The 27627-nt window shown below is 47.4% G+C and overlaps 3 protein-coding genes across 6 annotated transcripts; 2 read left to right on the forward strand and 1 right to left on the reverse strand.

Annotated features, from left to right (window-relative positions):
• Positions 1 to 1533: 1533 nt before the first annotated feature.
• On the forward strand, positions 1534 to 5416 carry ZBTB3 (zinc finger and BTB domain containing 3). Of its 2 annotated transcripts, none has more exons than XM_039363145.1 (2): positions 1534 to 1602; positions 3247 to 5416. In XM_039363145.1, the coding sequence occupies exon 2, from the start codon at positions 3295 to 3297 to the stop codon at positions 4630 to 4632; it is 1338 nt and encodes a 445-aa protein (XP_039219079.1). In that variant the 5' UTR covers positions 1534 to 1602; positions 3247 to 3294; the 3' UTR covers positions 4633 to 5416. The 2 variants fall into 2 exon arrangements, with proteins under 2 accessions (XP_039219079.1, XP_039219081.1); XM_039363147.1 differs by having other exon boundaries at positions 1580 to 1606.
• A 1372-nt stretch (positions 5417 to 6788) lies between these two features.
• LOC120316962 (microtubule-associated proteins 1A/1B light chain 3C-like) lies at positions 6789 to 12874 on the reverse strand. Of its 2 annotated transcripts, none has more exons than XM_039363149.1 (4): positions 12461 to 12874; positions 9403 to 9458; positions 9026 to 9132; positions 6789 to 7937 (listed from the first exon to the last, which is right to left on the reverse strand). In XM_039363149.1, exons 1-4 carry the CDS (start codon positions 12588 to 12590, stop codon positions 7775 to 7777), a joined length of 456 nt encoding a protein of 151 aa, XP_039219083.1. In that variant the 5' UTR covers positions 12591 to 12874; the 3' UTR covers positions 6789 to 7774. The 2 variants fall into 2 exon arrangements, with proteins under 2 accessions (XP_039219083.1, XP_039219084.1); XM_039363150.1 differs by lacking the exon at positions 12461 to 12874 and adding an exon at positions 10544 to 10717.
• On the forward strand, positions 11824 to 25814 carry LOC120316959 (dapper homolog 1-like). 2 transcript variants are annotated; one of them, XM_039363143.1, is made up of 4 exons: positions 11824 to 12260; positions 19110 to 19380; positions 20401 to 20643; positions 22462 to 25814. In XM_039363143.1, the coding sequence occupies exons 1-4, from the start codon at positions 12093 to 12095 to the stop codon at positions 23892 to 23894; spliced, it is 2115 nt and encodes a 704-aa protein (XP_039219077.1). In that variant the 5' UTR covers positions 11824 to 12092; the 3' UTR covers positions 23895 to 25814. The 2 variants fall into 2 exon arrangements, with proteins under 2 accessions (XP_039219077.1, XP_039219078.1); XM_039363144.1 differs by lacking the exon at positions 11824 to 12260 and adding an exon at positions 14151 to 14299.
• Positions 25815 to 27627: the final 1813 nt, after the last annotated feature.

Here is a 27627-nt window from a genome sequence, read left to right on the forward strand (position 1 = left end):
CCGGAGAGGGAAATGAAATTATTTATGAATACAGTAACAAAGTGAATTCTGACTTGGTCAAAATTAAATTTGGAAAGTAAATCTGTTGGAAATTGAGTCACTTTTCTGCAGTAGCTTTTGGCACACCAGGAGAAATAGAGAGATAGTAACGAATGACATATTTTTTCCTTTAAATAGAAATGTCAAGGTTTGTTGGGAGCTGGGCAAAAGTTATGTATTCTGCATGCAAATTGCCGCAGGATTATTTCCTCCCCCTTGCTACTTAATTGCTTGGAATTCATCTTGCACTCTGCGCAAACTCAGGAGCCCCAACCTCTAATAAAGGCTCCTGTTGAATTCGAATCTCCAACAGAAACTGTTGTTTCCAGTTATTTTTTTAACTCTGTATTTCTCTATAAATAGCTACAAATAGTGAGGGTATCAACGTTAGGTTTAGAGTTTTTAAAAAAGATTTTTAGGCATTTCTTAACATGACTGAATGAACTTAATTCTATAAATGCAAATAATTAATGTAATAATTTCAAATTTTTATAATGGTCAGCTCTTTGTTTACGTACTGGTGTTTTATTCTTTAGCCACGATGTTTTTTTCTGTCTTTTTTTCTCTCTCTTTGATGTAGCTATTTATTCTGTTTGGTTAAATGTTTTAATAAAGAATTATTTTTTTTTTTAAAAAAAGAAACAATATTTCACACGGCTGTCCAGATTCTAAACTTACGCTTTCTTCCACAGTTCAAGAAGTCCTCCAGATTTTGATAGCATTGATATTTCCTGAGATTAAACCCCAATTATGATAATTAGTGACAATTGCAAATAATATTTTTTTGCCCCTATTTTGCACCTCCTTGCAAGGAGGATATAGTGTTGCTCCAATACAAAAAAAGATATTTAAGAGGAAGCCACACAAGGGCTTTTGTTTTAGATGGTCAATTAAACTGATTGCATTTATGCTGCATTAAAATATTGATGATTGCACTTAAGGGGCTTCCTTTATTCAAAGTCACCAGGGTTAAAAAGAAGTAATAATTAATAAATAAATCTCCATCATTATAATGAAAAGGGCTTTTTGCACCAATAGCAAAAAAAAGAGGCTTCTTATCTACTGGCAGCTTAATTTAACATTTGTAAGCCAGGGCTCATTAAATCAGCAGCATTCTTAATTTGTTTAATTTATATTTGCCTAAAAGCCCCCCCTCTCCACCTGGTAACCAGGGAAACCAAAGTCCCGCCTCCTCCCCCTCTTGGGATGCCTTCTGAAAAGCTCCTCCACCAATCGCCGCTGAGGGGAAACGGCTGCTCGGCCACGGACGCGGAGAAACGTCGGCGTTCCCGCGCGCTTCCGCCAATCGGAACGCCGGACCCAGCCACGCTGGCCAATCGAGAGGGAGAGAAGGCGGGCCCAAGCCCCGAAACTCTTTCATCTCCCAGCCGCGCCCAGGTTGGGCGAGGGCCGCGACGGGCGGGAAGTTGCTGGGCGAGGGAGCCAATCGAGATCAGAGGCGCTCTGGGCGTGACAGGCGAAACTCCGCCTTCCCGGAGAGGGGCAGAGTCGAGGGGCCAATCAGGCAAAAGGGGGCGTGCCCCGGGAGGCCTCTGCTTTGTGGTAGGTAAGTGGGTGAAGGAAGGGGGTCCATCGCCCAACGCCCCCCTTCTTGGGGGGGGAGGAAGAAGGGGGCCCCGAGATCCATCCATCCGCTTAGATTCCCCTTCAACGGGGGGGGGAGCAGCAGTGGGGGGCAGCTGGGGGGGCAATTATGGTCTCAGCACTGGGGAGGGGGCTGCAATGGGGAGTCTGGGGGTCCAATTGACTCAGTATTGGGGAGGGGGCAGCAAGGGGGGGCTGGGAGTCCAATTAAGGAGTCTGTGTTGGGGAGGGGGCTGCAATGAGTGGGGGGGTCCAATTGAATCAGTATTGGGGAGGGGGGCTGCAATGTGGGTCTGGGGGTGTCTGGTTGACCCAGTATTGGGGAGGGGGCAGTAAAGGGGGCGGGGGGTCCAATTAAGATCTCAATATTGAGGGGGCTGCAATGTGGAGGCTGGGGGTCCAATTGATTCAGTATTGGGGAGGGGGCAGTAATGGGGGCTGGGGGGTCCAATTAAGAGTATTGAGGGGGCTGCAATGTGGAAGCTGGGGGTCCAATTGACTCAATGTTGGGGAGGGGGCAGCAAAGGGGGCTAGGAGGGTCCAATTAAGGAGTCTGTGTTGGGGAGGGGGGCTGCAATGAGGAGTCTGGGCGTCCAATTGACTCAGTATTGGGGAGGGGGCTGCAATGTGGAGTCTGGGGGGGTCCAGTTGACCCAGTATTGGGGAGGGGGACAGTAAGGGAAAGCTGGGGGGGGCACAGAGGAATAATGAGAAGCAACTTTGTTTGGCCAAATGGGATTAGACCCACAAGGAATTTGTCTCTGGTGCAGCAGCTTTCAACGTACATGCAAAGCAACAGAGTAATAATCATAATACGATACCCAAAACAGCAGGTAGAGAAGATAGAAGGACAATAATAATATTACAGCCATACAACAGGAGTAAATACAGGTAATTCTCAACTTACAACAGTTCGAAGGTACAACGGCACCCAAAAAAAAAAGAGAGCTCTGGCCATTTTTTCACAATTAATGACTTTTGCAACATCCCCACAGTCGTGTGATCAAAATTCAGCGGCTTGGCCACTGGTTCAGACTTACAACCATCGCTGTGTCCCAAGGTCAGGGGATCGACCAATTGGCCAGTAAAGTCCATGGGGAAATCCAGATTTCACTTAACAACCCGGTTAATTTATCAGCTGCAGTGATTTCCTTAACAGCCGCAGCAAGAAAGGCCCTTAAATCTTTAACCAGTGCCTCGCTTAGCAACTGAAATTTTGGGCTCCATTGTGGTCGTAAGTTGAGGACTACCTGTATACGGAAGGAGGCAGTGTGGGAATTAGGTGTTCAGCAGAAGGATGGTGGGAGGGGGTGGGAAATGTCCCCATGTCTAGTTGTTTTGGCACACAATTTTCTGACAGAACAATTAGCCAGTGGAACAGCCTGCCTCCAGAAGCAGTGAACGCTCCAACACTGGAAGTTTTTAAGAAGAGACTGGACAGCCATTTGTCTGAAATGGTATAGGGTTTCCTGCCTGAGCAGGGGGTTGGACTAGATGACCTCCAAGGTCCCTTCCAACTTTATTATTGTTGTTGTTACTACAATTATTATTTCCTTCCAACAATGACGCCGCTTCTCTCCTTCTCTTGTCGGCGGCTTCCAGGGGGACAGACTATGCCTTTAACCTCCCTGTTGTCCTGAAAGAGACAACATGATGGAATTCCCCGATCACAGCAAGAACTTACTCCGAAAACTTTGGGAACAGCAACACGAGGGTTTCCTTTGTGACTGCACCGTCCTGGTGGGCAGCACCCAGTTCCTGGCCCACCAGGCCGTCCTCGCCTCCTGCAGTGCCTTTTTCCAGATGTTCTACAAGGAACGGCTGGATAAACGAGACTTGGTCTGCATCAACAGCGAGATTGTCACCGCCCCGGCCTTTGGGCTCCTGCTTGAGTTCATGTACAAAGGCAGCCTCTCTTTCGCCGACATGCCGGTGGAAGACATTTTAGCTGCCGCCAGTTACCTGCACATGAACGATATCGTCAAGGTGTGCAAGAAAAAGCTGCAAGCCCGGGCCTTGGCCGAAGCCGACAGCACGAAGAAGGAGGAAGAAGGTCTCCTGCCAGCCCCCGAAAGCCAGCCTGTGTCCTTGCCCCCGCCTCACTCCTGCGACCTCGAGAAAAACAACAAAAAAGAAGAATGGAACGCCAGACAGAAAGCGCCTCTGGAGGAATTGTCGGCCTCCAGGTCAGACGTCGCAGACACCACGCAACCGGGAATGGAGGCTCCGTCATCCGCTCGGCCTCGTCCGCAACCCATGGTGGACATTTCTCTCTCCAGCCCGAGCAGTTCCACCGAAACTCTGTTGTGCAGCTCCTTTCCTGCCGGAAACGGAGGAGCTGAGGGGAGGTCCGGCTTGGACCCTCCTCCGGAGAGATACGGAGAGCAGCTAGTTGCACACAAGGCGTCCACAAATCAGTCCATCAAGGTCAAAGTGGAAGCTATCGTGATTTCTGATGAGGAACCGGACGGGGTTGAACAACTGGAGGTTCCTCCTGTTTCGGAGCTGAGGCTAGAAAGCCTCTTTTTGAAATCTGGTGGGGAGGTGGGCTCCGGTGGAAGCTGTGGGCGTCACCCGGATGCTTTTGAAGAGCCCGGAGGGATGGAAGAGGTCTCTTCGGAAAGCAGCTTCCTGCCCCAAGAAAATGCGTCGTACCCCCTGATCCACATGCCTGGAAGCGGGACTTTTTCCACCCTGGCAACTCCTCCATTGCACGAACAGATATACTTGCAGGATTACGATTCCCACTCCAATTTTAGCCTCTTTACCGATGACGTCCCCACCTGCAAGACCTGCGGGAAAACATTTTCCTGCTCCTACACACTCCGGCGCCACGCAACCGTCCACACCCGGGAACGGCCATACGAATGTCGCTACTGCATGCGGAGTTACACTCAATCCGGAGACCTTTACCGGCACATCCGGAAGGCTCACAACGAGGATCTGGCCGTGAAACGGTGCAAACACGACGTGGAAAATCCTTCCTAGGACTCGCAGTCGGTTCCCCACACCAGGACCCCAATTCTCCAGTTATCTCATTCCTGGCAGAAGCCACACAACTGGTGTCCAGTTTTCCCATTCTTCCTCAGCCGGGTCACTCTGCCTGACATTTTATCCAAACTGCCCTGTTTGTACTGCGGCAAAAGTTTACGGTTCAGTTTCTCCTTATCGGGGAGTTTTTTGCGCCAACGCAGAAGCGACTCCGGCCGTTCCCTGGGTCCAATTTGAAAAGAAACCACTGTAAACCATCCCTGGATTGCTTGTGTGTTTGTGGGTCAAACTGCCGATAATAGTGAGTCTTCTGGGGTTGTTTTAGCTCTTCAAGAGAGCAGCCTTGCTGATTTGGGGGTGTCTCTCTCCATTCCGGTGGCAATACAGAATTTTATTTGCGGGCAACAGGAGATGAGTGGTGCTCTGCTTGCCTGGGGGCACCAGGATCTGTTATTGGGCAAGACTGATTGCCAGAAAAGTGCAGAATAATCCGCAACGCTGCCTAAACTGAGCGTGGGGCCGAGGGCACACCTGGATGCTCCGATCTCGCGGACGAGGAACAGGTCCGAGAGCTGCACCCACTCCAATTGGGGAGGGGACCCCCTAGAACTCTCCTTCCCCACCTCCGAGCGATGTTCTTTTTCTTCCCCCTTTTGCAGCAACCACTGCCATCAACCCCGTTGCGAAACTCTCAACCTGTTTGTAAGTAGTTCCGCGGCAGCCTTACTTGCTCAAGATGCATATTCCACAGTAAAAAGAACAAAGATACGTGAAAAAAAAATAAGAGTCTGAATTTTTGTGCTGCGTGGGGCTTTATTGCCCTCCTTCAACGGCATGCTTATCCCATTGAAATGTGTTTTGTTTCAGATCTATGAGGATGTTGGGGGGGGGTCTCAGCCAAACCTGAGTTTGGTGGTTTTCTTGCAGACGTTTCATGAGCCAAATCTGGGAACATCATCAATGCTAGAAAAGAGTGGAGTTTGCGCTGTATGAGGCTGGTGGTGTTCCCTAGTTGGGTCATGAAACGTCTGCAAGAAAACAAGCTCAGAGAGCACCAGGGACACCACAGTCCTCCTGCTGCTCCTCCTCCTCCTGCTATTCCTTCTCCTTTCCACAAACCCCACCTCCTCCTAGCACTGATGATGTTCCCTAGTTGGGTCATGAAACGTCTGCAAGAAAACCACCCAACTCAGAGAGCACCCAGGACCCCTCATTTAAACCCCAAGCTACAAATAACACCCGTTTTTACGTCCTTCCTTGTCACAGTTGTTTAGAGAACGACTGCACTTCTTAAATTAGTCACACGGTCGTTAAGCGAATCCGGCTTCCCCATGGACTCATCAGGTCACAAAAGGGGATCATGTGACCCCCCGGGACGCTGCAACCATCATGAATCCGTTGCCAAGTATTCAAATGTTTTATCGCGTGACCACGGGGATGCAACGGTCGTTAAGCTTGAAAAACAGTCCTCCATTTTTTTTCAGTGCCGTTGCAACTTTAAAGGGTCGCTAAATGAACCGTTGTTGTACGTCAAGGACTACCTCTATTTTCTTCGGAGGAAGGGCAGCTAACCAAATGATATCCCCCCCCCTTTTTTTTAAACCCTCAGTACCGGTTGGGAAAAATCTCAGCCGTTTGTTGGAGACGAAATTAAGCCCGTTTTTCAGAAATAGAAATCGGTGAGGGTCACTGAAAAGCCTAAAAACTGAATTTTCCCTGGTAACTCTTTAAAAAGGAAGAACCGATTATTGTTTTAGACAGCCTCACATCTATCACCGCCACGCTGGCTGAGTTAAAAGGTGTAGATTTAAAACAAGGGACCTGTGTAAATTCACCCGATGAACAATTAACCTTGTACGCCAACGTGGTACCCGTTTTGCTGACATCCTTGTGAATCAGAAATCTTTCACTTTTTTTCCTTCTTCGGCCACTTGCACTTCTGATTTCTAATTTTCATTCTGCTTGTGAAAACCTGGCTGAAAACACTCAGCCACTGAGCAAGACTGAGGTCAAAACCAAGATTTAGCATCTGATCCAGTTAAGGAAGCATCCTCCAATTTTAAGCTAAGAGTTTGATTTAGAGCGGGGGGGGGCTCCTTATTAGAACTGTTTTAGAGGACACTAAGAAAAACAATTTCCCCCCTTTTAACTCCGAAATTAGAAGCAAAAGAAGAAATAACTCCTTTTTGCTCCTCAAAGTGAACGAGCTGAGAAAAACAAGCTACGAAATACTCAAAATGAATTGTGAGATTTTTTTTTTTTTTGGCCCCTTTTTCCGGGGCTGGCCGACCACACGCCGTTTACTTCTGATTTAGACTGAAGCCATTTCCAACATTTTCCTTGGCAAATTTTTAAACATTTTCCATTTAAATTCATGAGTGAGCAAGTGACGCAATCTCTCCCCTCCCAGCAAAGCCTTTGCTGATCTGACCCACACCAGTGTGGTTGTGCGATTCCTTCGTCGGTGCCTGGAGTTAGTCCTCCGGTTCACACAGCTTTTGAGTGTTGAGTTCCCTCCGCTGTTGAGCGGAGCTGAATGACTACAAGTCCCAGCAGCCTGAGCTGGTACAGCCAAGGGAACGGGATGCTGGGACTTTCTACCTAACACCCTTTCTTAAGCTTGGCCACCTTGAAGATGGGTGGATTTTGAAGTCCCAGAATTCCTCAGGCAGGAGGATTCTGGGAGTTGAAGTCCACCCATCTTTTAGTGGCTAAGCTGGAGAGATCCCAGAATTGTCTTCGTTTTGGGGGTGTGTGTGAGAAAAACCAAGATTTGGGGATCGGACATTGGGAATAGGAGAGGGCTCAGCCTTCACCCCCAAACTGAAACAGGGTGCAGGAGAATCTGGAACCCAAGACATTTATCCCAAAACCGGCAGAGGAAGTGAATGAAGTAGCCAGATTCTTAGCGAGGGATCCTTTGAAGACCACCAGGCAGAAGACAATTGCGCCAGGCGGTTCCTGCAGCTCAGGAACCCCAAACCCATCAAATCAGTTCTGTGCAACGGGGAAAAAAAGAAGTTCTCCAGGTTTGGAAACACGTTCCGAAGACCGGAATAAAATGGGTGGCCAGGATGGAGACCTAAGGACTCCCTCCCTGTCCATCTTCTCAAGAGGACTTGACGGGGCTTGAAGGCCCTCAACCGAACATCTCCTGGGAGGCGTACGTCATGTAAAGGAAGCCGTCCTCGTCTTTGTATGTGGTGTAGACCTCGGCCATGGTGGCGGACATGTTCACGAGGCTGTGGTTACCGTCCAGGAGGAAGTAGAACGCCTGCGTGCACCGTAGGCCCATCCGGTTACTGGGTGGAGAAGAAGGACAAGTCAGTTTTTGAGATCTCAAGCTGCTGGGCGCGGATTGTGTACGCGTGAGGGTGTGCTTGCAATTTCCAAAGTTCCCTGCGATTGTGCAGTTGCAAGGGTTGTCCAAGCTGGGCTCAGGTGAGACTAGAACTCACCGTCAGCTGGCGATTGGCCCGAAGTCGCCCAGCCAGCTTTCAGGCTTAAGGCGGGACTAGAACTCACCGTCTCCTGGCGATTGGCCCAAAGTCACCTAGCTGGCTTTCCTGCCTAAGGCGGGACTAGAACTCACGGTCTCCTGGTGATTGGCCCAAAGAGCGTCAGTGTAAGCCTAGTCAAACCCAAGATTTTGCTTTATTTGGGGCGCTGGAGCTGAGCCATTTCCCAGTTTTCATAACATCATCCTAATTTATGTATTTTTGCCCTTTTCTGCATAAATGTGATAGAATTTTGGCCTCCTACAGAAAAAAAACAAAACAAAAAACCTGATCAAACCAGTCCTGATAAATGCTTGCAGGAACAGGTTGCTTTTCAAGTAGCTGCTCCATAAATCTTTTTTATTGATTTATTTTAAAGCAGCCTATCGGGTTAAAATAGTCGAGGAAACCGGTTTGATTGAAAAAGAAAAAAAACAACAACGTTCACTCCAACTTTCTCTCCCCGGCCCTGTTTTAAACTGCTCATCCTGCCCAAGGAGCAGATGCACAGACTGCCATAGAATCGTGAGGTTGCAAGGGGACCTAGAGGTCATCTAGACCAACCCCAAAATCTTTACATTCTGTTCCTAGACCCACTTGTACTTCAACCCCATAGGGGATGGCCCTCATCAAGTGGTTTTGCTTGCTCTTTGGGGGGAGGGGGAATTCCAGTATCTCCTTAGTAATCACGATTTAATGGCTTGGTTTTTCAAATGCTAATCTAGTTAATTGTGGGTTCATTTAAACCCCATTTAAAACGTCTTTGTCTGTTGAACACTAAAATCCTGGAAGGGCCCATTTCTTTCCTGTCGGAGATGGAATTCCCTCCCCCCATCCTTGAATTAGTTTCCCACCCATCCTTGACTTAGTTTGACACGGTTTGAAATGCTCACCGAATGATGGCTACAAGCTGGCCCATGGTGAACTCTTGAGGGACTAGAAACTTCACCTTGTTTAAAGCTGGCAATATTTTCTCCTTCGCATAGCGTTCCAGAATCACCTGCAATGAACCAAGAGCGGAGTTTTGAGAAGCTGGAAAGGATAAGTGTGCACTTTAAACCAGGGGTTTGTGCATATTTGTGCCGGCATGCAAACACGTGTGTGTTTTAACGTATGCATACAAAGCAAGAGGGAGGTTAAAACAAGATTCCTCACCCCTCAAGAAACAGCAGAAGCAAAAGAAAAAAAGAGGGGGAAAGACCCAAGTCCACTCCCATTGTGCAATGGTCAAAGTGCAAGAGACCCAATTACTAATTCACAACACACCTACCGGCAATTTATACGGAAATCTGACCCGGATTGCAGCCACTTCATTCTTCCTAGAAGCTAAAATAAATGTTTGTTGTTGTTGTTTTCAAAAATTGGAAAGAATTACAATGGATTGTGAATCGACATTCCCAGGTTTAATTCTCAAGAGACTGGGTTTCCTGCCCACACTAAGCCTCAGTTTAACCATGGTTTGTGAAAGGAATCCCGATCAGCAAAATCCACTTCCCATTAAGCCATAAAGGCGGACTTTGCAGCACGCAAGACTCAAAAAAACTTAGAAAACGTAGTTGTTTAGTTAGGGATTAGGCCTGTCTCTCACACACACACAACCCCAAAATGGGTGGCTCTAGTCAACCACCCTCTCCTAAAACCAAACCATCTCTGTCAAAGGTGGTTTAATTGTGGCTTAGGGCAACATCTAAAGTTTGTCTACAGGGGAATGGCTTCTGGTCTTTTAGCAGCCATAAACTGCTAAATCAGTAAAGATATGTTGGCTGGGAACGATGGGATCTGTAATACCCCCTTAGAGAGGCTGGAAAGGTATTTAGATCTCTAAATGGAGTTTCCTGCATTTCTACAGTAGGAACACAAACTAACCATTCACATTTTATGCTAGGATATACCTAGAGCAGTGGTCCTTAATTTTTTTCTCTCTCTCTTGGGAGCCCTTTTAAAAATTACAGAGAATCCCAAAGTATTTTTGGTTTGTATGGATATTTGTTAATATTTATTAAAATGGATGCATTTGCTGCTGCTGCGGCTTCTCCCAATTATATGATAGGGTTTTTTAATAAATGTATTTTCCCATGTAGGCTAGCAAATAATTTTAATTTCAGGGACCCCCCCCCTCCAAGCGCCCTAGGACCACAAACACCGACCTAGGTTATGTCTATCCGGAAAACTGAATTAACCAAATCCACTCGGGTTTCCTTAACCTGGAAAAACGTACCTATCGTAGGAACACAAACCTGCTCATTAACCACAGTACAGCTCTAATAATAAAGAAAATAACCCTCAAAAAAAGGGGGTGAATTGCCTCCTTGGGCCAACAGGGGACGGTAGCAACGGGGGGGGGGTGGTGAGAAAGAACACCGCAAACCGGAGCGTTTACATGGGGCAGCAGAGAAACGAGGATCCCTTACCAAACGGTTTTCGATGTTTAAAGGGAGGAAAGGAGGCCATTGGGAGATCAAACCAAATGGAAGCGGCAGACGAGAAGGAGGAGGGCGACCCGAGATGGCTCTGCCGCGACTCGCCCGCCCGGGCTTTAAATAGCGCAAGATGCGCACGTTTTCCCACGCTGCTCTCAGGATCGGGCCCGCTTCTGCTTCCGGGGGCGGGCGGGCGGGGGGAGAGAAGGGTGGATCCAGGTCAGGGATGGAGCTCCAGAGGCGTTTTCCCACTCACCCCTGGAATGTAACCCAACCTGGGGAAGGCTGGTAGGAGTTCCGCGGGTCCACGGGTCGTGGGAACTCCCCGCCACTAGGTGTCGAATGGGAGAGACGAGATTTGTTGGCGGCTTGGGAGGTGGGGTGGTGGTGTTCAGGGGTCTTCCACCCGCCCGATTGGGAAGGAGAAAAACCTAGCCGACTTTGCAAACCTGGCGCTTTTTTTCTTTTTTGTTTTTTTGCGCGCAAGACGAAGCGTTCTAGTGATAAACGCGTCGTGTGAACGGGGGCAGCAAGACAAATCTCGCCAGTTCCTGCTCGTCCTTCTCCTTTTCTCGCTTCTACGGGCCTTATACTTTAATTTGTAAGTCCCCCCCCCCGGCCGGGGACACTTTCGATTTATCTCTCCTTTGGCTACATTTAACGCGCAGCTCTTCCATTTTTTTTTGGCCAGGTTTCTGCTTCCCCCCCCCCTTCCCACCCCATCTGTTTTTCCTCCTGCCCTGTTTCTTGTTTTGCTTTTGATAATAAATCAGGCATCAGACTTCTAATCTTCTCTCCAACGTTAAGCCTTAATTTCAGGCGAACGCGTGTCTCTGTGTTGGCGTCCATCTCTAAACCCTATCACTAATTTATCCTTTTAAAAAAAAAATACACCTGTTGGTCCATCCTATTAGCTAGGCTAGCTAGGGCAACCTCTGTTCGTTTCCCGATGTTTAAAACTTTTAAAAAAAACAACCCTCTCTTGCTGTGGTTTTTTTTAAATCATCATCATCATCATCATCATCATAAACTTAGGTTGCCACCCTGGTTGAGCTACCTGGCGCCCGCCTTCCTTGCGGAGCGCGCAACTTTTTGCAAAGTTTTTTTTTTTTTTCCTCCTTTGGTTGGGCTTTGTGCGGGGGGGGGGAAATATCTCCCGGTGGGTTGGGCCAATCAGGAGCCGGCGACGCGGGTGGGAGGGGAAGGGGCGGCCCCCCCAAAAGGGAGGGGAAGAGCCCTGTGTGCACGTGACGCGTTCAAACCTTTCTCCTTTGTCTGAACTGCGCTCCGCTGCGCCCTGGAGCTTCGGCGCGGCTGAAGTTCTCCTGGCTGGGGACGAAGCAACCTCGTAATCCCTCCCCCATCTGGGCCCCTCTGCCCTTCTCCTGGACCCCCCCTTGGGGCTTAACCCCCCCCACACACACCTGCCTCCCCCACCTGCTGCTCCCCAGCTCCGGGCACCTGGGCACCTCCCCACAGCCTTCCACCTCTCCAAAGGCGCACGATCTTGGGGTCTCTTGCGCCCCGTCCTGGGGTCCCCATGGCCAGCCGCCGGGCCGTGCCCCCCTCGCTCTGGTCCGGCCACGAGCGACTGCGCATCGGTGAGCGTCTCCAAGCCAGCCTGGCCGGTCTTTGGGAACTGGATCTCTTGCGCGAAATGCAGAAAGCCAACGTGGAAAGCGCCCTGGCTGGGTCGGAGTCGCCATCGGTGAGAGATGGGTTACGTTTTTTGGTGGGTGGGTGACCTAGTGGGGGGGCAGGCTGCAGTTCCAGCCCTAGCTTCCTTCCCGTCCCCTTCCTCCGCGAGTAAACCTGGCGGGAATGGGTGGGTTTCTTTGGAAAGCCACTTACAAACCTTAAGTCAACTGTGCCAGGCCAACAATCAAATCAAATCAAAAAATAATCTACCATTCACAGCCCACAGGTGGGATCCAGTGGGTTTGGCTGGCAGGGTAGAAGCAGCTGCTTTTGAAATCTGGATTTCCCCATTGCTTCTGCTTCTCTGGATCTCTCCACCATCCCTGGAGCCCTGACTCATGAGGAATCCAGCTGCCTATGAAAGGGTTGATCACCTGTGCAATAAGAGATTTATAGGGGGTTCCCCCCCTTGCCTTGATTGCAAGCTTCTCTGAATGTTTGGCCCTGTGAATGGAAGGATCCACGGTTAAGGACCTCTTGGAACCCAGAAGTTGCTGAGACCTGAAGCAAATTGATCTAGTGGAAATCTGGGGGAATCCTTTAAGAAAAGGTGCTCTGTTGGGGTGCTCTAAAAGCATTAACTACAACTCCCATCCTTTCAGCAGCGAGGCGAGTGGCTTTTGTTGTTTAAAGAGCAGACTGGAATTTGAGGGGGGGGGGTGTCCCCTCTGCCATGTGGCCAGTATCCATGTTTGGGATGTGCAGATTTGAAGGGGGGGGGAAATGGAGAGAGGGGCTTAGCATCTTTTCTGCTTGATCCCGATTGCTATTTAAAATATTTCCCGACTGTTCGTTCCTAAATTTCAAAAAGCTGAGCTTAAAAGGAGCTCAGCCAGGAAAGATTTGTTTGGCCTTGCCTCCTTCTCTAAACCAGAATTATGTTATATAGCTGAATTATATTCCTGTAGAACGTGGATATTATAGTTTGTGAGGAGGGGCGGAAATTACCGGTTATTCTGTGAGACGTTTAACTCTACTGGCTTGGATTTGGTTCTAAGTTAACCCTAACCCTAAATCAAGAGCAAAGAAAAAAATAAAATAAAAAGTTATTTCAATACGTCACCAAGCCACCGCAAGTTTTAATTTTACCTGGAGTTGATAGCAAATCCCTGCAGGGAATTTTAAATGAAAAAATCTTTTTTTTTAAAAAAAACCCTGAAACTGCTTGTAAGCTAAAATTGGCTGCACGTGAGTAGAAGGAAGTGGGGGGGGAGAGAAATCATGATTTATTGCAATTAAAGGCTTAGTTTAGTTAGAAAAATTCAGCTGCTTTTCCAGCCTGGTCACACACCCGGGAGACTTAGATGATGGAAACGATTGGGGTGGTATAGTCCTCACCTGGGCTGAGTGTCCAGGCAAATTGTGAAACTACAAAAAAATAGAGCTAATGTACAAATGTTGGGTAGGTTTTACTTTAATCAGAGAAAAAATGTTTTGTGTCTGAGAAGGGAAACTGAATCTGTGAACACTCGGATGGAAGACCACCAGGAAATCTCCTGAGTGAGGCTATAATGGAGAATCTGGAAAAAAAAACCAACCAGAAACAGACATTTTATTTACTTACGGATATTCCATAAAGGAATTAGGAGTTAAACTCTGGCTGGTGTCTTCTGTACACCTTTCCATGCTCAAGCAAAATCATGCATGTTTTTAATGTTTGTATTATTCCATTTCTTGGCTATTAAACCATACACATAAGACGGAAAATTGCCCACCAGCAAATTTATGTCTGTGGAGATTTTCAAATCATCTAGTGTCTTGGATGAGAGGCGAAATGTTTCAAGGAGAAAGAAAGAAAGGAAAAGAAAGAGAAAGAAAGAAAGAAAGAAGAGAGAGAGAGAGAAAGAGAGAAAGAAAAAGTGTCAAAGCAAGAACATTTAATCCTAATCCAATCCTAATTGGAACCATGACAGACGAAAGAAAGAAAGAAAGAAAGAAAGAAAGAAAGAAAGAAAGAAAGAAAGAAAGAAAGCAAGCCCATTCGGGATTCTATAACGGAGAGGACACAGAAAGAAATCCAGGGATTCCCAAATTTAATTGGCCATACAGGTAAAATGTGAGCTTTCAGTTCATTTAGTGACCATTCAAAATTATGACACTGAAAAAAGTGACTTACGAACATTTTTCACATTTATGACCATTGCAGCATCTCCCGTGGTCACCTAATCACAATTCAGACCCTTATCAACTGACTCATGTTTATGACGGTCGTGATCCTCTTTTGAGACCTTCTGACAACCAAATTCAATGGGAAAGCCAGATTCATTTCACAGCTGTGTTGCTAATTTAAACAACTGCAGCGAATCCCTTACCAATTGGGGCAAAATGGGGCAAAACCTACTTAACCACCGTCTCGCTTAGCAACAGAAATTTTGGCCTCAACCGTCGTAAGTCAAGGACTTCCTGTAAACGGGAACAGACCTCAGGCGGGTTTTCCCCTGGTTCAAGGCTGCCTCTGGATCCTTGGAAGTCAGATTATAAATTGGCAATCAAGGCAGGTTGTAAAAGACAGGTGTGGGGAAGGTTAGGATCCCGAGTGAGGGGGGGGAAATGAAAATTTGGTGGTGGGGGGCTTCAGCATGGACCAGGATGAAGACAGAAAAGTAGGAGTTCACACCTCCGTCCCAAATACTGGATTTAAGGCTGAACTAGGAACCAGGAAGACTGAGCAGGCAGTGGGAGAAACAAACACAAACTTGGGCAACGTGGCAGATGGGCAATTAATAGGGAAGATAAGCCTTGAAAAGGGGCGGGGAAGGATCAGGAATGGGGGGGGGGCTGGTGAGGGGTGGGTTGGAAAGGGGGATGTGTGCCAATCAGGCACCACATCCCACAGACTCCCAGTGCACAATGTTGATAGCAAACATATGGGAACACTCCCACTGTTTTGACCGTCTCCAGCAGCCCATGCTTCCTTGTCTGAACTCACAACCAGAAACGGAGATTAAAATCCAGGTTTCCGTCGTGATTTGGGTGGGTGGGGGGAATTGAGTTTTCCTTCCTGACCCTTTGGTGCAGAAATTTAGGGGTTATGTGAAGCATTGGGTGTGAACAGCCAGCAAAAAAAAAAGCCCTCCAGTTGTGGGGAAGGGTTGTGTGTGCTGAACCTTTACACCTGGGCTGTGTTTGTGATTGCCCAGGAAAGTTCCTGCAGCTATGTGACCTAATGTGTTTACCCAAAGGGTCTGCGAGGATTCATTTTAATCCTTAATTAACTCAGGTTACAAAGGTCTCCCCGCTTTAAGAAAAAAAAAGGACATATAGGATGAAGGATTTTTATTTGTTTATTTATTGGGTCAATGGCCAGCAACATGAAATAATGGAAAGGAGAATAAAAGATAACAAACACAGGAAGGGAGGGGGGGAGGGTGGAAGGAAGGAAGGAAAGGAGGGAAGAAGGAAGGAAAAAAGGATTGAGGGAAGGAAGGAAGGAGGGAAAAAAAGAGTAGCAAAATAACAAGAGTTGGAAGGGACCTTGGAGGTCTACTAGTCCAACCCCCTGTTCAAGCGGGAGACCCTACCCCATTCCAGACAATTGACGTTCCAATCCCTTCTTAAAATTTTACTCGCAAAATAAAATTTGCTATTTTTCGGCCCTTTGAAGTGGAAACTCTCCTTCGTTCCTCTCCCACAGTCTCCTTGGATTTTAGAGTCAAGGTTGGGCTGGTATAAATTAGGCAAAATAGATGAGCAGGGGAAATTTTTTTTTTTAGATTTTAGTGTCATGAAAATATATGTTTTTGCCTGCTTTAAAAGGCGAGCCTAGCTGTGGTAGCTTGCAAAGCTCTCTCGGCCTGACACAGGACACGGATTGTTTTCTTTCGGCTTAGCTGCTCAGCTCAGGCTGCTCAAGCATTTAATTTGATCCCACATGCTTGAAAACCTGGGTGTGTATATGTGTGTGTGAGATGGGGTGAGTCTCTTTTTATGGTCATGAGTGATTGCAATTTGCCACCTTACTTATCATAATTAGAGCAATTAGTGGAATGGCTTGCCTCCATAGGCTTTGGGTGCTCCAACGCTGGAGATTTTGAAGAAGAGACTGGACAGCCATTTGTCTGAAAATGGTACAGGATTTCCTGCTTGAGCAGGGGGTTGGACTAGATGACCTGCAAGGTCCCTACCAACACTATTATTATTATTATTTCCAAGGTCCCTTCCAACTCTGCTATTCTGCTATTCATTTTTTCCTTTCCTTTCCTTCCTTCCTTCCTTCCTTCCTTCCTTCCTTCTTCTCTCCTTCCCACTTTCTTCCCTCCCTCCCTCATTTTCTCTCCCTCCTTTCCTTCCTTCCTCTCTCCTTCCCACTTCCTTCCTTTCCTCCCTCCCCTTCCTTCCTTCCTTCCTTCCTTCCTTCCTTCCTTCCTTCCTTCCTTCCTTCCTTCCTTCCTTCCTTCCTTCCTGTGTTTGTTACCTTTTATTCTCCTTTTTATTATTTCATGTTGCTGGCCATTGACCAACTAAATAAATAAATAAAATCCTTCATCGTAGAGCGTCCATTTTGCTTTTGAACTGGGGTGGGAGGTGGTGCACTCACCTAAACAATGCACCTGCTGTTTGCGTCGGTGGTGGCTTCCTCTTGGCACCGGCTACCTCTCCACCGGAGGCTTAAGGTTGACACGCTTACATTTTTGTAAAACAAATAAATATTTTCTCTTTGCTCAGCTTTAGCTCTTGGCATTCCTGTGGTTTTCAAATTTTGCCTGCGTGAAGGCGGATTTTTTTTTTCCTCTCCCCCTCAGTTTCGGTTCAATGTCAGGAAAGCACAATCAAACAGTCATGGTCATTCCGTCGTGTTTGGCAGATGTGTAAAAAAGCTAGAAAACCCCAATAAAGGAGAATATCTGTTAGCTCGGGGTTGAGATGAGGGCTCCTTGGTGCTCTCTGAGCTGGGTGGTTTTCTTGCAGACATTTCATGACCCAACTAGGTAATATCATCAGTGCTACAACGGGTTTGCTGCCCCTTCTAGCATTGATGATGTTACCTAGCTGGGCCATGAAATGTCTGCAAGAAAAGAACCACGCTCAGAGAACATCAAGGACTCCATAGTCTTCCTCCTTCTCCTTTCCATAAACCCCACTTTTTTTTAGCACTGATATTATCTAATTGGGTCAAGAAACATCTACAAGAAAACAACTACACTCACAAGCACCCCACAGTCGTCGTCCTCCTTCTTCATCTTCCCCATTTCCTTGTAGCACTGATGACGTTACTTAGTTGGGTCATGAAACGTCTGCAAGAAAAACCACCCAGCTCAGAGAGCACCAAGGACCCCACAGTCCTCCTCCTCCTTCCTTCTAGCACTGATGATGTTACCTAGTGGGGTCATGAAATGTCTGCAAGAAAACCACCAAGCTCAGAGAGCACCAGGACCCCAGGTGTTGGGTTCAAATCTGCAGACTGATGCCAAGAATTTTAAATACTCCATTGAAGGCAGAACAATTCTGGCTGGGGTTAACGGATAGACAATTTGAAAAAAAAATGTGCGGATGGTTTTGACGTCAGCTCCCAGAATTCCCCTGCCAGGAGGATTCTGGGAGTTGAAGTCCACCGTCTTCCAACTGCCAAGGTAGAGAACATTGCCTAGGCATAGAGAGAGAGGAGAGAGAGTATCAACGTATTCAGAACTGCCATAAAGAACATTGGAAGCCACTTCAGGATATATTTATAACATAGCTTCATTATCAACCCTAATCTTTGACACTTTTGGACTGCCCGGGTTTCTGTTGGTTCAAGGTGTGGATTAATTATTTGCAAAGTAGTTATGTTGCCTCTGGCCTTGGAGGCCTCATTAAATAGCCAGTAAATCTATTTTTTTCTGCTGTCAGAAAGCTTTACTCCTCCATTTTGACTTCCTGCCCACCTGGACAGTTAATATTTTCTAAAGATACTTTCAGGTATGTGTGTGTGTGTGTGTGTTTAAAGTTGGTCAGATGCAAAATTAAAACCCAGATTCTCCTTTCTTGCTTGGATTTTCCCCGAGGGCATTTTGACATAAATCCACCTTTCAACGGTGATGTGTCTTGGGTTTTTAAGGTACTTTTTTTCTCTCTCTTTTGGGTAACTTCTCCTATCTCAGCCTTCCTTCCCTGTAAATACAAGACAGTGTCTATTTGATCCAGTTCAGGAAGGCACTCAAAGAGGAAACGAAGTGGGTACTGTAAAACTGGTTTGCTCAGTGTCCTAAACTGAAAACATTGCTTGGCATGAGGAAGTGTTTGGATCACACCACGTGAAATGATGGAATGTGTTTTGCTCGAGACATCTAGGAAAGCTGCTAGGCTTAGAAAGTGCTATCGGGTTGCTTATGTCTTGCTTACTTCACTTGTTGATTTGTTTCACATCCAACATTAGTGATTAACCAGGAAGACTGATGTCAGTCACTTGTTTTGCGAGATGGGCAGGTAATATAAATTGAAGAAAGAAAAAGGAAAGAAAAGAAAGAAAGAAAGAAAGAAAGGAAAGAAAGAAAGAGAAAGGAAGAGAGGAGAGGAAGGAAGGAAGGAAAGAAAGAGAAAGAAAGAAAGAAAGAAAGAAAGAAAGAAAGAAAGAAAGGAAGAGAGGAGAGGAAGGAAGGAAAGAAAGAAAGAAAGAGAAAGGAAGGAAAGAAAGAAAGAAAAAAAAGAGAGAAAGAAAGACATTCTAACAAATTAATATCGGGTGTTTTGCTTCTCGGGACCGTCGTAATGTTTGCCTCCTGGTGCAAATCCATATGGTGCCTCCAGGCCATCACACAGGAGCCTGAAACGCGGGAAGGATGGACAGGGTGCGTGAGGGATCTACTGTCACAAACATGGGATCCCTGCGATTAAAAAGAGGTCTTTTGACCTTTATCTCTTCTTCCACCTGGCCAAACAGGAGGACTCAAATGGCTTCAGAGAGGGAAAATTGACCCATCCCAACATTGCAAAGCTGGACCAGAACAAAGCGGAACCGGTCCTCGGATGTGCCGAGGTACGCTGTGGCTTCTACACCTCGTCGGAGAACATGGAGTTGTGTGTTCATGCTGAAGATGATTCAGACAAGGAAGGTCTGGGGCTAAGGATGATGGGTGAGGAGACCAAGAAAGTAGGCATCAACGGAGGAGACACCTCAGAGATGCCGGAAGCCGATTCCAGACCCAGTTCAGGTACGTCTATGTTCAGACAATGCAGATCCTAATATTTTCATTTTCAGTTCTGCCCTCCCTGGATGTCTGCCTTTGTCTTCCCTAACCAGGGTTTGTGTAAACCAGGGTCTGTTGAACCATTCCAAAATCTCTGATAGGTCAGTGAAATAATCATGGCATTTTATTCATCTCTGGCCCAGCAAGCCATGGTTAATGCAAGCTAAGATATGTCAGCCAACCGTGAACCACAATCTATCACAGGGATTTGTAGTTTAAGCCATCTACAAGGCAAATCCTAGTTTGTGGCTGAATCCACAGGTTGGTTAGCAGTTCAAGGTTTCAATCGCTCATCCTACGCAGCTAATACATTTAATCAGCATGTGCAAACTGGGGGTGATGGGTATTGTAGTCTGACAGATCCACTCACTCTTGGAGAAAATTGAGCAGAAAAACCACCACCCTCCCCTGTTTCTGTCTGGTATTTGGCATTTGGGATAGGCTGCTCCTATCCATTGAGGTTCTGTTGTGATAGAAACATAGAAAACAGTTCGCAGGAAAAAAAAACCTAGTGGTTCATCAAGGCTGCCCCTGATCTGATCTCCCTGTTAAACTTCTTTTCAAGAATTTTGTTAGTTCGGGTGGTCCTCGACTTACAACAATTCATTTAGTGGCCGTCTGAAGTTATGACGGCACCGAAAAAGATGACTCATGACCATTTTTCACATGACTGTTGTAGCATCCTCACAGCCACGGGATCAAAATTCAGACACTTGGCAACAGATTCATATTTATGACGGTGGCGGTGTCCCCGGGTTACATGATCCCCTTTTGCGACCTCATTACAAGCAAAGTCCCTTAACAGCAGTTTGATTAATTTAACGACGACTGCGGCAAGAAAGGTGTTCAAATGGGGGCAAAACAACCAATGTCTCGCTTAGCAACAGAAATCTGGGGGCTCAGTTGTGGCCGTAAGTCGAGGACTACCTGGATTTGGCAGCAACAGCCTGTTGTAACCGGGGGGGGGGCTCTTGCACATTTCAGGGTTTTACGAAACCAGCGACATGGGTTCCCTCTCGGATTCCTGTGCCTCGGTGCACAGCGACGGACCTGGGGCCTCGCGGTGTAGCATCGGATCCCTCCCTCACCTCCCCGGATTGCGCGAGAACGGCTTCATCCGGCCACGGTCGACGGACGAGGCGGCCGTCCGGCTCCTAGATCTCCGATTGCAGCGTCTGACCTTGACGAACGTCACCGGGACCGACAACCGACGTCCGGTATCCACCGGTAAGGCCACATTCCTTGTGGGGGGGGAGGGTGACTTGGGTGTCCCGTATGAGAGAGCAGCATGAATTGGAACACACAGTGCGAGAGTCTGTGGTCGAACGATGATGGTTGCAGAGTATGGAGGTCTGGGTTCGAGTCCTGCCTTGCCCATAGAAGCTCCCAGGGAGATTTTGAAATTCCCTCCCTTTCAACTCGGCCTACCTCGCAAGAAAAAAAGACGCTAGGAGGATGTGTTAACGTTGGCCAGCCTTTAGCTTTGGAATGAAGTATTTAATATAAACTGAATAAATAAATCGATCCTGCCCTGCATTTATCATTCTGAGCCTCTCTTTGATGTGAAGCAAAGAAAGTTTCTAGTCCCCAGCATCCTTGGAACAGCCACAGTCAAGAGGAGGTACTGTGAGAATGAAACTGCTCTTAAGGGGCTGGTTTTTGAAAGTCTTACAACAGCCCTGTAAGGTAGCCCATGCTAAGAATGACAGTGAACTTGTGATTTCATTGGCTGACTCCTGCCTGGCCAACTCCCAGAATTCCCCAGCCAGCATGCTTTAAGAGGGGTGGAGTTCAACTCCCAGAATCCTCCAGCCAGCATGCCTTAAGAGGGGTGGACTTCAACTCCCAGAATTCCCTAGCCAGCATACCTTAAGATGGATAGATTTCAATTCAAAGAATTCTGGGAGTTGAAGTCCACTCATCTTAAAGTTGCCAACGTTGAGAAACACTGTGGTAGGGTTTGTGTAACAAGCCATGATCAGATTACCTGAAGCAGCTCAGGAGCTATGTTGGTGAATATTTCTCTTGTCATTCTTAGCATGGACTACCTCACAGGGCTGTTGTAAAAGCATCCTAAAACCAGCTTCCAAAGAGAAGCTTCATTTTCAATTTCAGTGCCTCTTCTAGTCTGTGAATATTTCAAGGGTACTGGGAGCAGCAAGTTAGTCGATCTTTTGAATACTTTATGCCAAAGCTAAAGGAAGCAAGTGTTAATAAACACATCCTCCTGGTCTTTTGGTGTGTGTGTGTGTGTGTGTGTGTCCTTTGGGGTGCTTGGTGCCTTCTCAATCTTCTAGACAGTCAGATTGGATTCAATCCCCCCACACTCCAAATGAGTAAAACTGGAACACACTGCCTGAGCAGTCGATCCAGGAAATCAATCCAAATGAGATCAGGCAGCAGAGTTTAATTGTATTGTTTGCTTTGAGGCAGCTTGCCCTGTTCCAACCTGTTTGTTTACGTAGACGTGCCTCCGTTTCATGGTCCCCTCAAGGCAGCCTACAAAATACCCCACCTAATTATGGCTTAAAAACAAAACCCTCTGCACGTCATTCAGTCTGAAGTCGTTTCCAGGTGGACGCTGGTGGAGGGTGCCTGGGGTTTGTGCTTTTGCACTGCGCGACCCCGGGATGTTGCAACCGTCATAAAGATGAGTCAGTTAATATGCCTCTGAATTTGGATCACGTGACCGTGAGGGTGCTTGCAACAGTTGTTGAAATACAGTCACAAGCCACTTTTTTCCGGTGCCGTTGTAACTTTGAACCCTCACTCCATGAACCATTGTAAGTAGAGGACTACCTGTAAGATAGGTAGTCTTCTAAGTGGATAGTCAGATGTCCCCGTCCTGGTCTATAATTCTAGAATTCAAAACTCTTATTTGGGTGCTACCGATTCCCCATTTCTTTCATTAAAAACAAATCTGAAGCGATGACGAAGAATCGGAGAGACACCCAGAAGTGGTCCTAGATACTCGGCCAAATTCTTGCGCAGAATTGTAGATTCCTGTACCTCACAAGTTCTTTTTCATTGTGTCTCTTGGGACAGGTGACCTTGAGTTCCTGTTGGGCCTTGGGTCCCTGCCCCTCCCGAGGCCTCCGAATTTTCAGCTTCTACGGTACAAGTCTGACCTGGTCTCCCGAAACACCAATGAAGTCTACCACTACCCCAGCCCTCTGCACGCCGTAGCCTTACAGAGTCCTCTCTTCACCAATGGACTCTCTCAAAGTTCATCCCAAGAAGAGCTTGACGAGATGCCCCCAAAGGTTCCCCGATCCGAGTCTCCCAAGAAAGACTCCAGAGAACTGCCGAGGGTCCGCTTGGACCAATACATGGCGAAGTTGGTGCTGCGTTATAAGTGCCGCACAGCGGCAAATCGTACCGAATCGGGATACCTTGTGGGGAATCAGAAGAGTTTATCCATGACGTCCATCTGTAGCTCTGGACAGGTGGCCGCTCAAGTCCTCGGTCCGATTCCAGGATGGAAGATTCGACGGCGCATCTCCACCTGTTCTCACTTACGTTCTCCTGAAGGTCCAGACGGAGCACGAGATTCCCGGGTCCTGGATGGGTTGTGGGACTTCCCGCCGTTCCCAGAGATCAGCTCATTTCAGTCTAGTACAGCCAACCTCGTTAAACCGAGCGAGTTGTCTGTGATTTCCCTCTCTTCGCCCCAGGATCCTTCGGTTAAATTTGTCCTGAACAAGCAATCGGCCACGCCGGATCGAAAAATTTGGGCCGCAGGGCCCCAGCAACAGATAACCAAGACAGAGACCGCTTTCAGAAAGGAGACCTCTTTGCCCCGGGCCACGACTGGTGTTGACAAGCTATACAAAGGCAAACACGCTTCGCGGGAATTGGTGAAAACTCCAGAGAAAGGAGAGAAAGCAGCCGAGAGAAGCTGGTTGAGTCCCCGCGAATTGCTGCGCAGATTAAGTCTCCGGCGCAAACCGTCGTCCCGCCCAGTAGGCAGGGCCCGAGCCAGTTCGGAAATGAACGTTCACGCAGCCGCCGGGCTGGTGTGTGCCAGCCAACTTCAAACCAACCGAGGCAAGGCCATCAAGCCAAAATGGACGTCGGTCCTGGAAATATCCAGCAAGTCCTCCGGACGGCACCGTGCCAAAGCGGGGACGTTCCTTCCGCCGGTGATTTTGAACCGCAACCTTGCCTTTTCCTCCGACGCTCCGGCAACCTTCTGCTTCCCAGAGGACGGCCAGTTTGACCTGCCGCCTCGGCAGCGGGCCAGACATCCCGGCAACGGATGCAGGCTGAGCGAGGTGGAAGCGACCAGCGCTGTCAGCCTGAACGGGGACTGGATGTTCCACCACCAGCTTGGAGACCGATGGCTGCATGGCTCCGCCACGTTGGATTCGTCCGATTTGCCCCCTCACAACTTTAAGCTTCGACGCAGCCGTTCTTTCAAAGAGCTGAAGAAGATGGTATCCCGCTCCTTCAAGAGTTCCCGAACTGCCAAATACTAGAGAAAAAAAAAAACCCAGACAATCATTTGGGGACGTGGTGTGAAAGAGGAATTAGCTTCTGAATGCGTTGGGGGTTTGGTTTTTGTCACGTTCGTGTCGCAAAACTTTCTCTTAAGTTTGGATGACGAGACTGCCTCCGGCACGTTGGCATCCTTCCACATTGCAGTGTCCTGAATTTGGCGGAGGATGTCTTGAATTCAAATGTAAACCTCTCGAACCGTAGGAAACCCACGGGCCTGAAACGCAAACCAAAGCTGAACTTACGATCTCTGTCAAAAGCCTTGAGAGGTTTTCTATCAGCTGCTGCTTCTCCTCATTCTGAACTGGCTTTTTAAATTTTGCCGCAGGAGCATGGAAGGGGGTCAAAGAAACGTCGCTTTGGTTGAAGTCTGCTTTTGATCTTGGAGTGGTTTTGATATCAGGGACCAAAAGATAAAAAAAATGTGTACTTCTTTATTATTTACCACCGGGGATTCACGCTAGGTAATCTATGCCGGATCAGTGAATGCCTGGTGTTGTTTTTGGGTTGTTAATGGACAATAAAACCAAAAAGATGGTGAATAATCGTGGGTAGGTAGGAGAGCCTGTTTGTGTTAAGCTATCCCCCTCCCTCCAAATCAGCTGGATTTGAAGCTAGTTCTGAGCAAGCACAATCTTCTATTACAGGTATTTATGATGACAGCCGAGCCCCAAATTTCCGCTGCTAAGCAAGGCAGTTGTTAAGCGAACTTTGCCCATTTTACGCCCGCTCTAGCCACGGTTATTAAGCAAATCCCTGCAGTTGTAGGTCACAAAAGGGGATCACGTGACTGTCGTAAATATGAGTCAGTTGCCCCATTTTGATCATTGGGAGGCTGCCATGGATGCTAGTGTGAAAAATGATCGTGTCCCTTTTTTCAGTGCCGTTTGCAACTTGGAACAGTCCCTAAATGACCTGTTGTAAGTGGAGGACTGCCTGCAAGTAAGGATTTACTTAACAACTGCCTCGCTTAACGACAGAGATTTCAGGCTGAATTCTGGTCATAAGCTGAGAGCTATCTGTGTTTCCAATTCGTACAAACCCATGGCTTTTTAATGGCCAAAATGGAACCGTGTCTATTTCCACATCCATAACCCATTGTGGTTTATTTCCCCAAACCATAATGAAATTCTGGTTTGGGGCTGATCCCAGTTTTAACGGTTTGAGCACGCCACCTTGAAATTATCGGATGTGGGGTCAAGACACGTTTCTGAGCCTCAGCTGGCAACTCCCCCCCCCTCTTTGGATTAGGGCTTCCATCCTCCTCAACAGGAACAGGGCTGGCTGGGGATGACGGGGTTGTCACTGCAGCCAAACAAGGACGATGGGAGAACGGCTTCACTCTTCCGTTCAGCTTGCCGTGGGGCGAAAAGAGCCGTTTTCAGGGATCCCAAAGGAGAGGGCGTGATTTCTGTAATTAAAATGTATGTGCCACACAGCCCGTGCCATGACCTTGGATTTTCTCCTGTCCCCACCCCAGCTATGCAATTTTGCACAACTGGTACCTGTTACTTCTCTCTTCTCTTTTTTCTTCCAAGAGTATAAAAAGCCGCAGCAATTGCTGTTTACATCGGAGATTCGATTCCTTGGCACCACGTTGCAAATGACTGTAATTAGCAAGGCTGGGAGACAGCAAGGAGCATAGCAAGCAAGTTGGAGCTTGCTTGGTAAAGAGTCGGTCCTTAAACCTGTTTTATTTTCCTGGGCCAGAAACGCTGCTTCGACAACTTTGCAGCCTAACCCAACCGTTTAAAAAAAAAAAAAAAGGCAATCAATTTTTTTATTGAATTGACATAGATGAACTTAACTGGATGAAATATGATTTGAATTACTTTTTTTTTTCTTTTGCAAAATATTCAAGATATTTTATACATCTCGGATATATAAACATCTGAAATATCCCTTCTTTTATTTCTCTCTCTCTCTCTCACTCTCTCTCTCTCAAGTTTCTAGCCCTCGTGATGGGTGTTTTACAGGGGGTCCTCGACTGAACGACTGTAACGGACCCCCCAATTTCCATTGGTAAGCAAGACGATGGTCAAGTATAGAATTAGAGGTTATTCTCAGCTTACAACCACAGTGGGGCCCAAAATTTGTTGCTAGGTGACCTTTTTGAGTTTTGCCTCGTTTGGTGACCTTTCTTAATGCAGTTAAGCTAGTCACACGGTCATTAAATGAATCTGGTTTCCCCCATTGACTTCACTTGCCAGAAGGTTGCAAAAGGGGATCACGTGACACCCCCCCAGAGACAGTGCAACCGTCATAAGTACGAGTCAGTTGTTAAGCATCTGAATTTTGATCACGTCACCACATGGGGATGCTGCGACGGTCGTTAAGTGTGAAAAACGCTCACAGATCTCTCTTGCCAGGGCTGTTGTAACTCTGAACGGTCACTAAATGAACAGCTGTTGTGTTGGTAAAGGCGGTGACAGTTTTCCCACCTGGAGAAATTGGCTCTCTCATCGACCGCAATGGAGCCAGCTGTGAATTTTAATAGCTCTGAACCAAATTATTTTTGGGTAGTTGAGTGTGGGATTTATTTGGCAGCTGCCGGCGGCAACTTTTGTGGTGGAGGGCTCAGCTGCTGGCAACTGAGGCAGCTGCCAAAGACGTGGTGGTGATTTTAGCCAGCGCTAATAAGAATTTAGATGCTTCGTTCGTGCTGAATTTTACATGCCGCATTCATGGAGATTAGGAGAGCATTTGAGCCACAGTATGGTTAACTCTCTGGGGATGTCCTATCTTTGTAGGGGAGAAGAAAACTGATAACATGGCCTGTCTGTCCAGACAGGACTAATCCAGAACCAAACAAACCATTTTACGGCTTAGTGCAATGGGTAAACTGAGTCACGCGCGGTGTCCTGGACCGAACAAGCTGGCTGTGTCTGGGCCTCGTTCCGTGTGATGCAATCCGAAATAAGCTTTTAGGTGGTCCTCAACTTTTCACAACTGGGACTGGAACCTCTGTCGCTAATAGAGCCGTGCCCGGTTGCAGTTCACGTCAAACGGCCACTAAACGGACTGTCGTAAGTTGAGGACTATCTGCATTGCGAATTGGCCAGCACGTGTTCAGTAAAAAGGGGGTCCTCTTCTGTTTTGACTCAAAGCAATTGGGCTTTTATTCATTCATGATAGCTGGGAGACAAACCCATGGTGGTTTTTACAGGCAGGGGCCGTGTTGGCAAATGCTCTCGCCGTAAGGACTAGCAACTTGATTTTCTTAAGCAGAAACGGAAGCAAAAGATTCTCAAGACAACAAAAGTCTTGTCTGTAATTTTGGACTTTCTGTCCCCCCCCCCCAAAATGTACATTCCAGAGGCTTATAAGCATCAGCAAAGGGATCTCGACCTTGCGTGAACACAAAGAACCGACCCCCCCCCTCAAAAAACCCACCATATTTTTATTTGCAAAGGATAAAGGCAGAAAAAACAGCTGGGAAACTCAAACAGCCCCGTTTCCCGGCTGCTGACAAGGAGAAAATATTTGCTCCCAAGTTAAGGGTGGAGGCCAGCTTTGCACGCCAAGAATGAAGGATGTTTGCTGGCAAGAAGAGAGATCTGGTTTTATTATTAAAAAACATCTGCAAGCAAAGAACCAAGGTCAGAGAGTATGAAGGATTCCACATTCCTCCTCCTCTCCACAATCCCCACTTCCCTTCTGGCACTGATGATGTTCCCTAGTTGGGTCATGAAACGTCTGCAAGAAAACCAAGCT

This window comes from Crotalus tigris, unplaced genomic scaffold (genome assembly GCF_016545835.1).
Source record: "Crotalus tigris isolate CLP2741 ecotype Arizona unplaced genomic scaffold, ASM1654583v1 scf7180000019553.37968852642:3898890, whole genome shotgun sequence".
Taxonomy (NCBI): domain Eukaryota; kingdom Metazoa; phylum Chordata; class Lepidosauria; order Squamata; family Viperidae; genus Crotalus; species Crotalus tigris.

Bases quoted from the DNA above. Each gene is read 5' to 3' on its own strand.
- ZBTB3 (XM_039363145.1), top strand. From the start codon at position 3,295: ATGATGGAATTCCCCGATCACAGCAAGAACTTACTCCGAAAACTTTGG.
- LOC120316962 (XM_039363149.1), bottom strand. From the start codon at position 12,590: ATGAGTCAGGGCTCCAGGGATGGTGGAGAGATCCAGAGAAGCAGAAGC. The intron at 9,133-9,402 runs GTAGGTGTGTTG...GGTTCATTGCAG, and splicing joins GATTTCCGTATAAATTGCCG to GTGATTCTGGAACGCTATGC. The intron at 7,938-9,025 runs GTGAGCATTTCA...TTCTCCACCCAG, and splicing joins CAGCTTGTAGCCATCATTCG to TAACCGGATGGGCCTACGGT.
- LOC120316959 (XM_039363143.1), top strand. From the start codon at position 12,093: ATGGCCAGCCGCCGGGCCGTGCCCCCCTCGCTCTGGTCCGGCCACGAG. The intron at 12,261-19,109 runs GTGAGAGATGGG...CTGGCCAAACAG, and splicing joins CTGGGTCGGAGTCGCCATCG to GAGGACTCAAATGGCTTCAG. The intron at 20,644-22,461 runs GTAAGGCCACAT...CTCTTGGGACAG, and splicing joins CCGACGTCCGGTATCCACCG to GTGACCTTGAGTTCCTGTTG.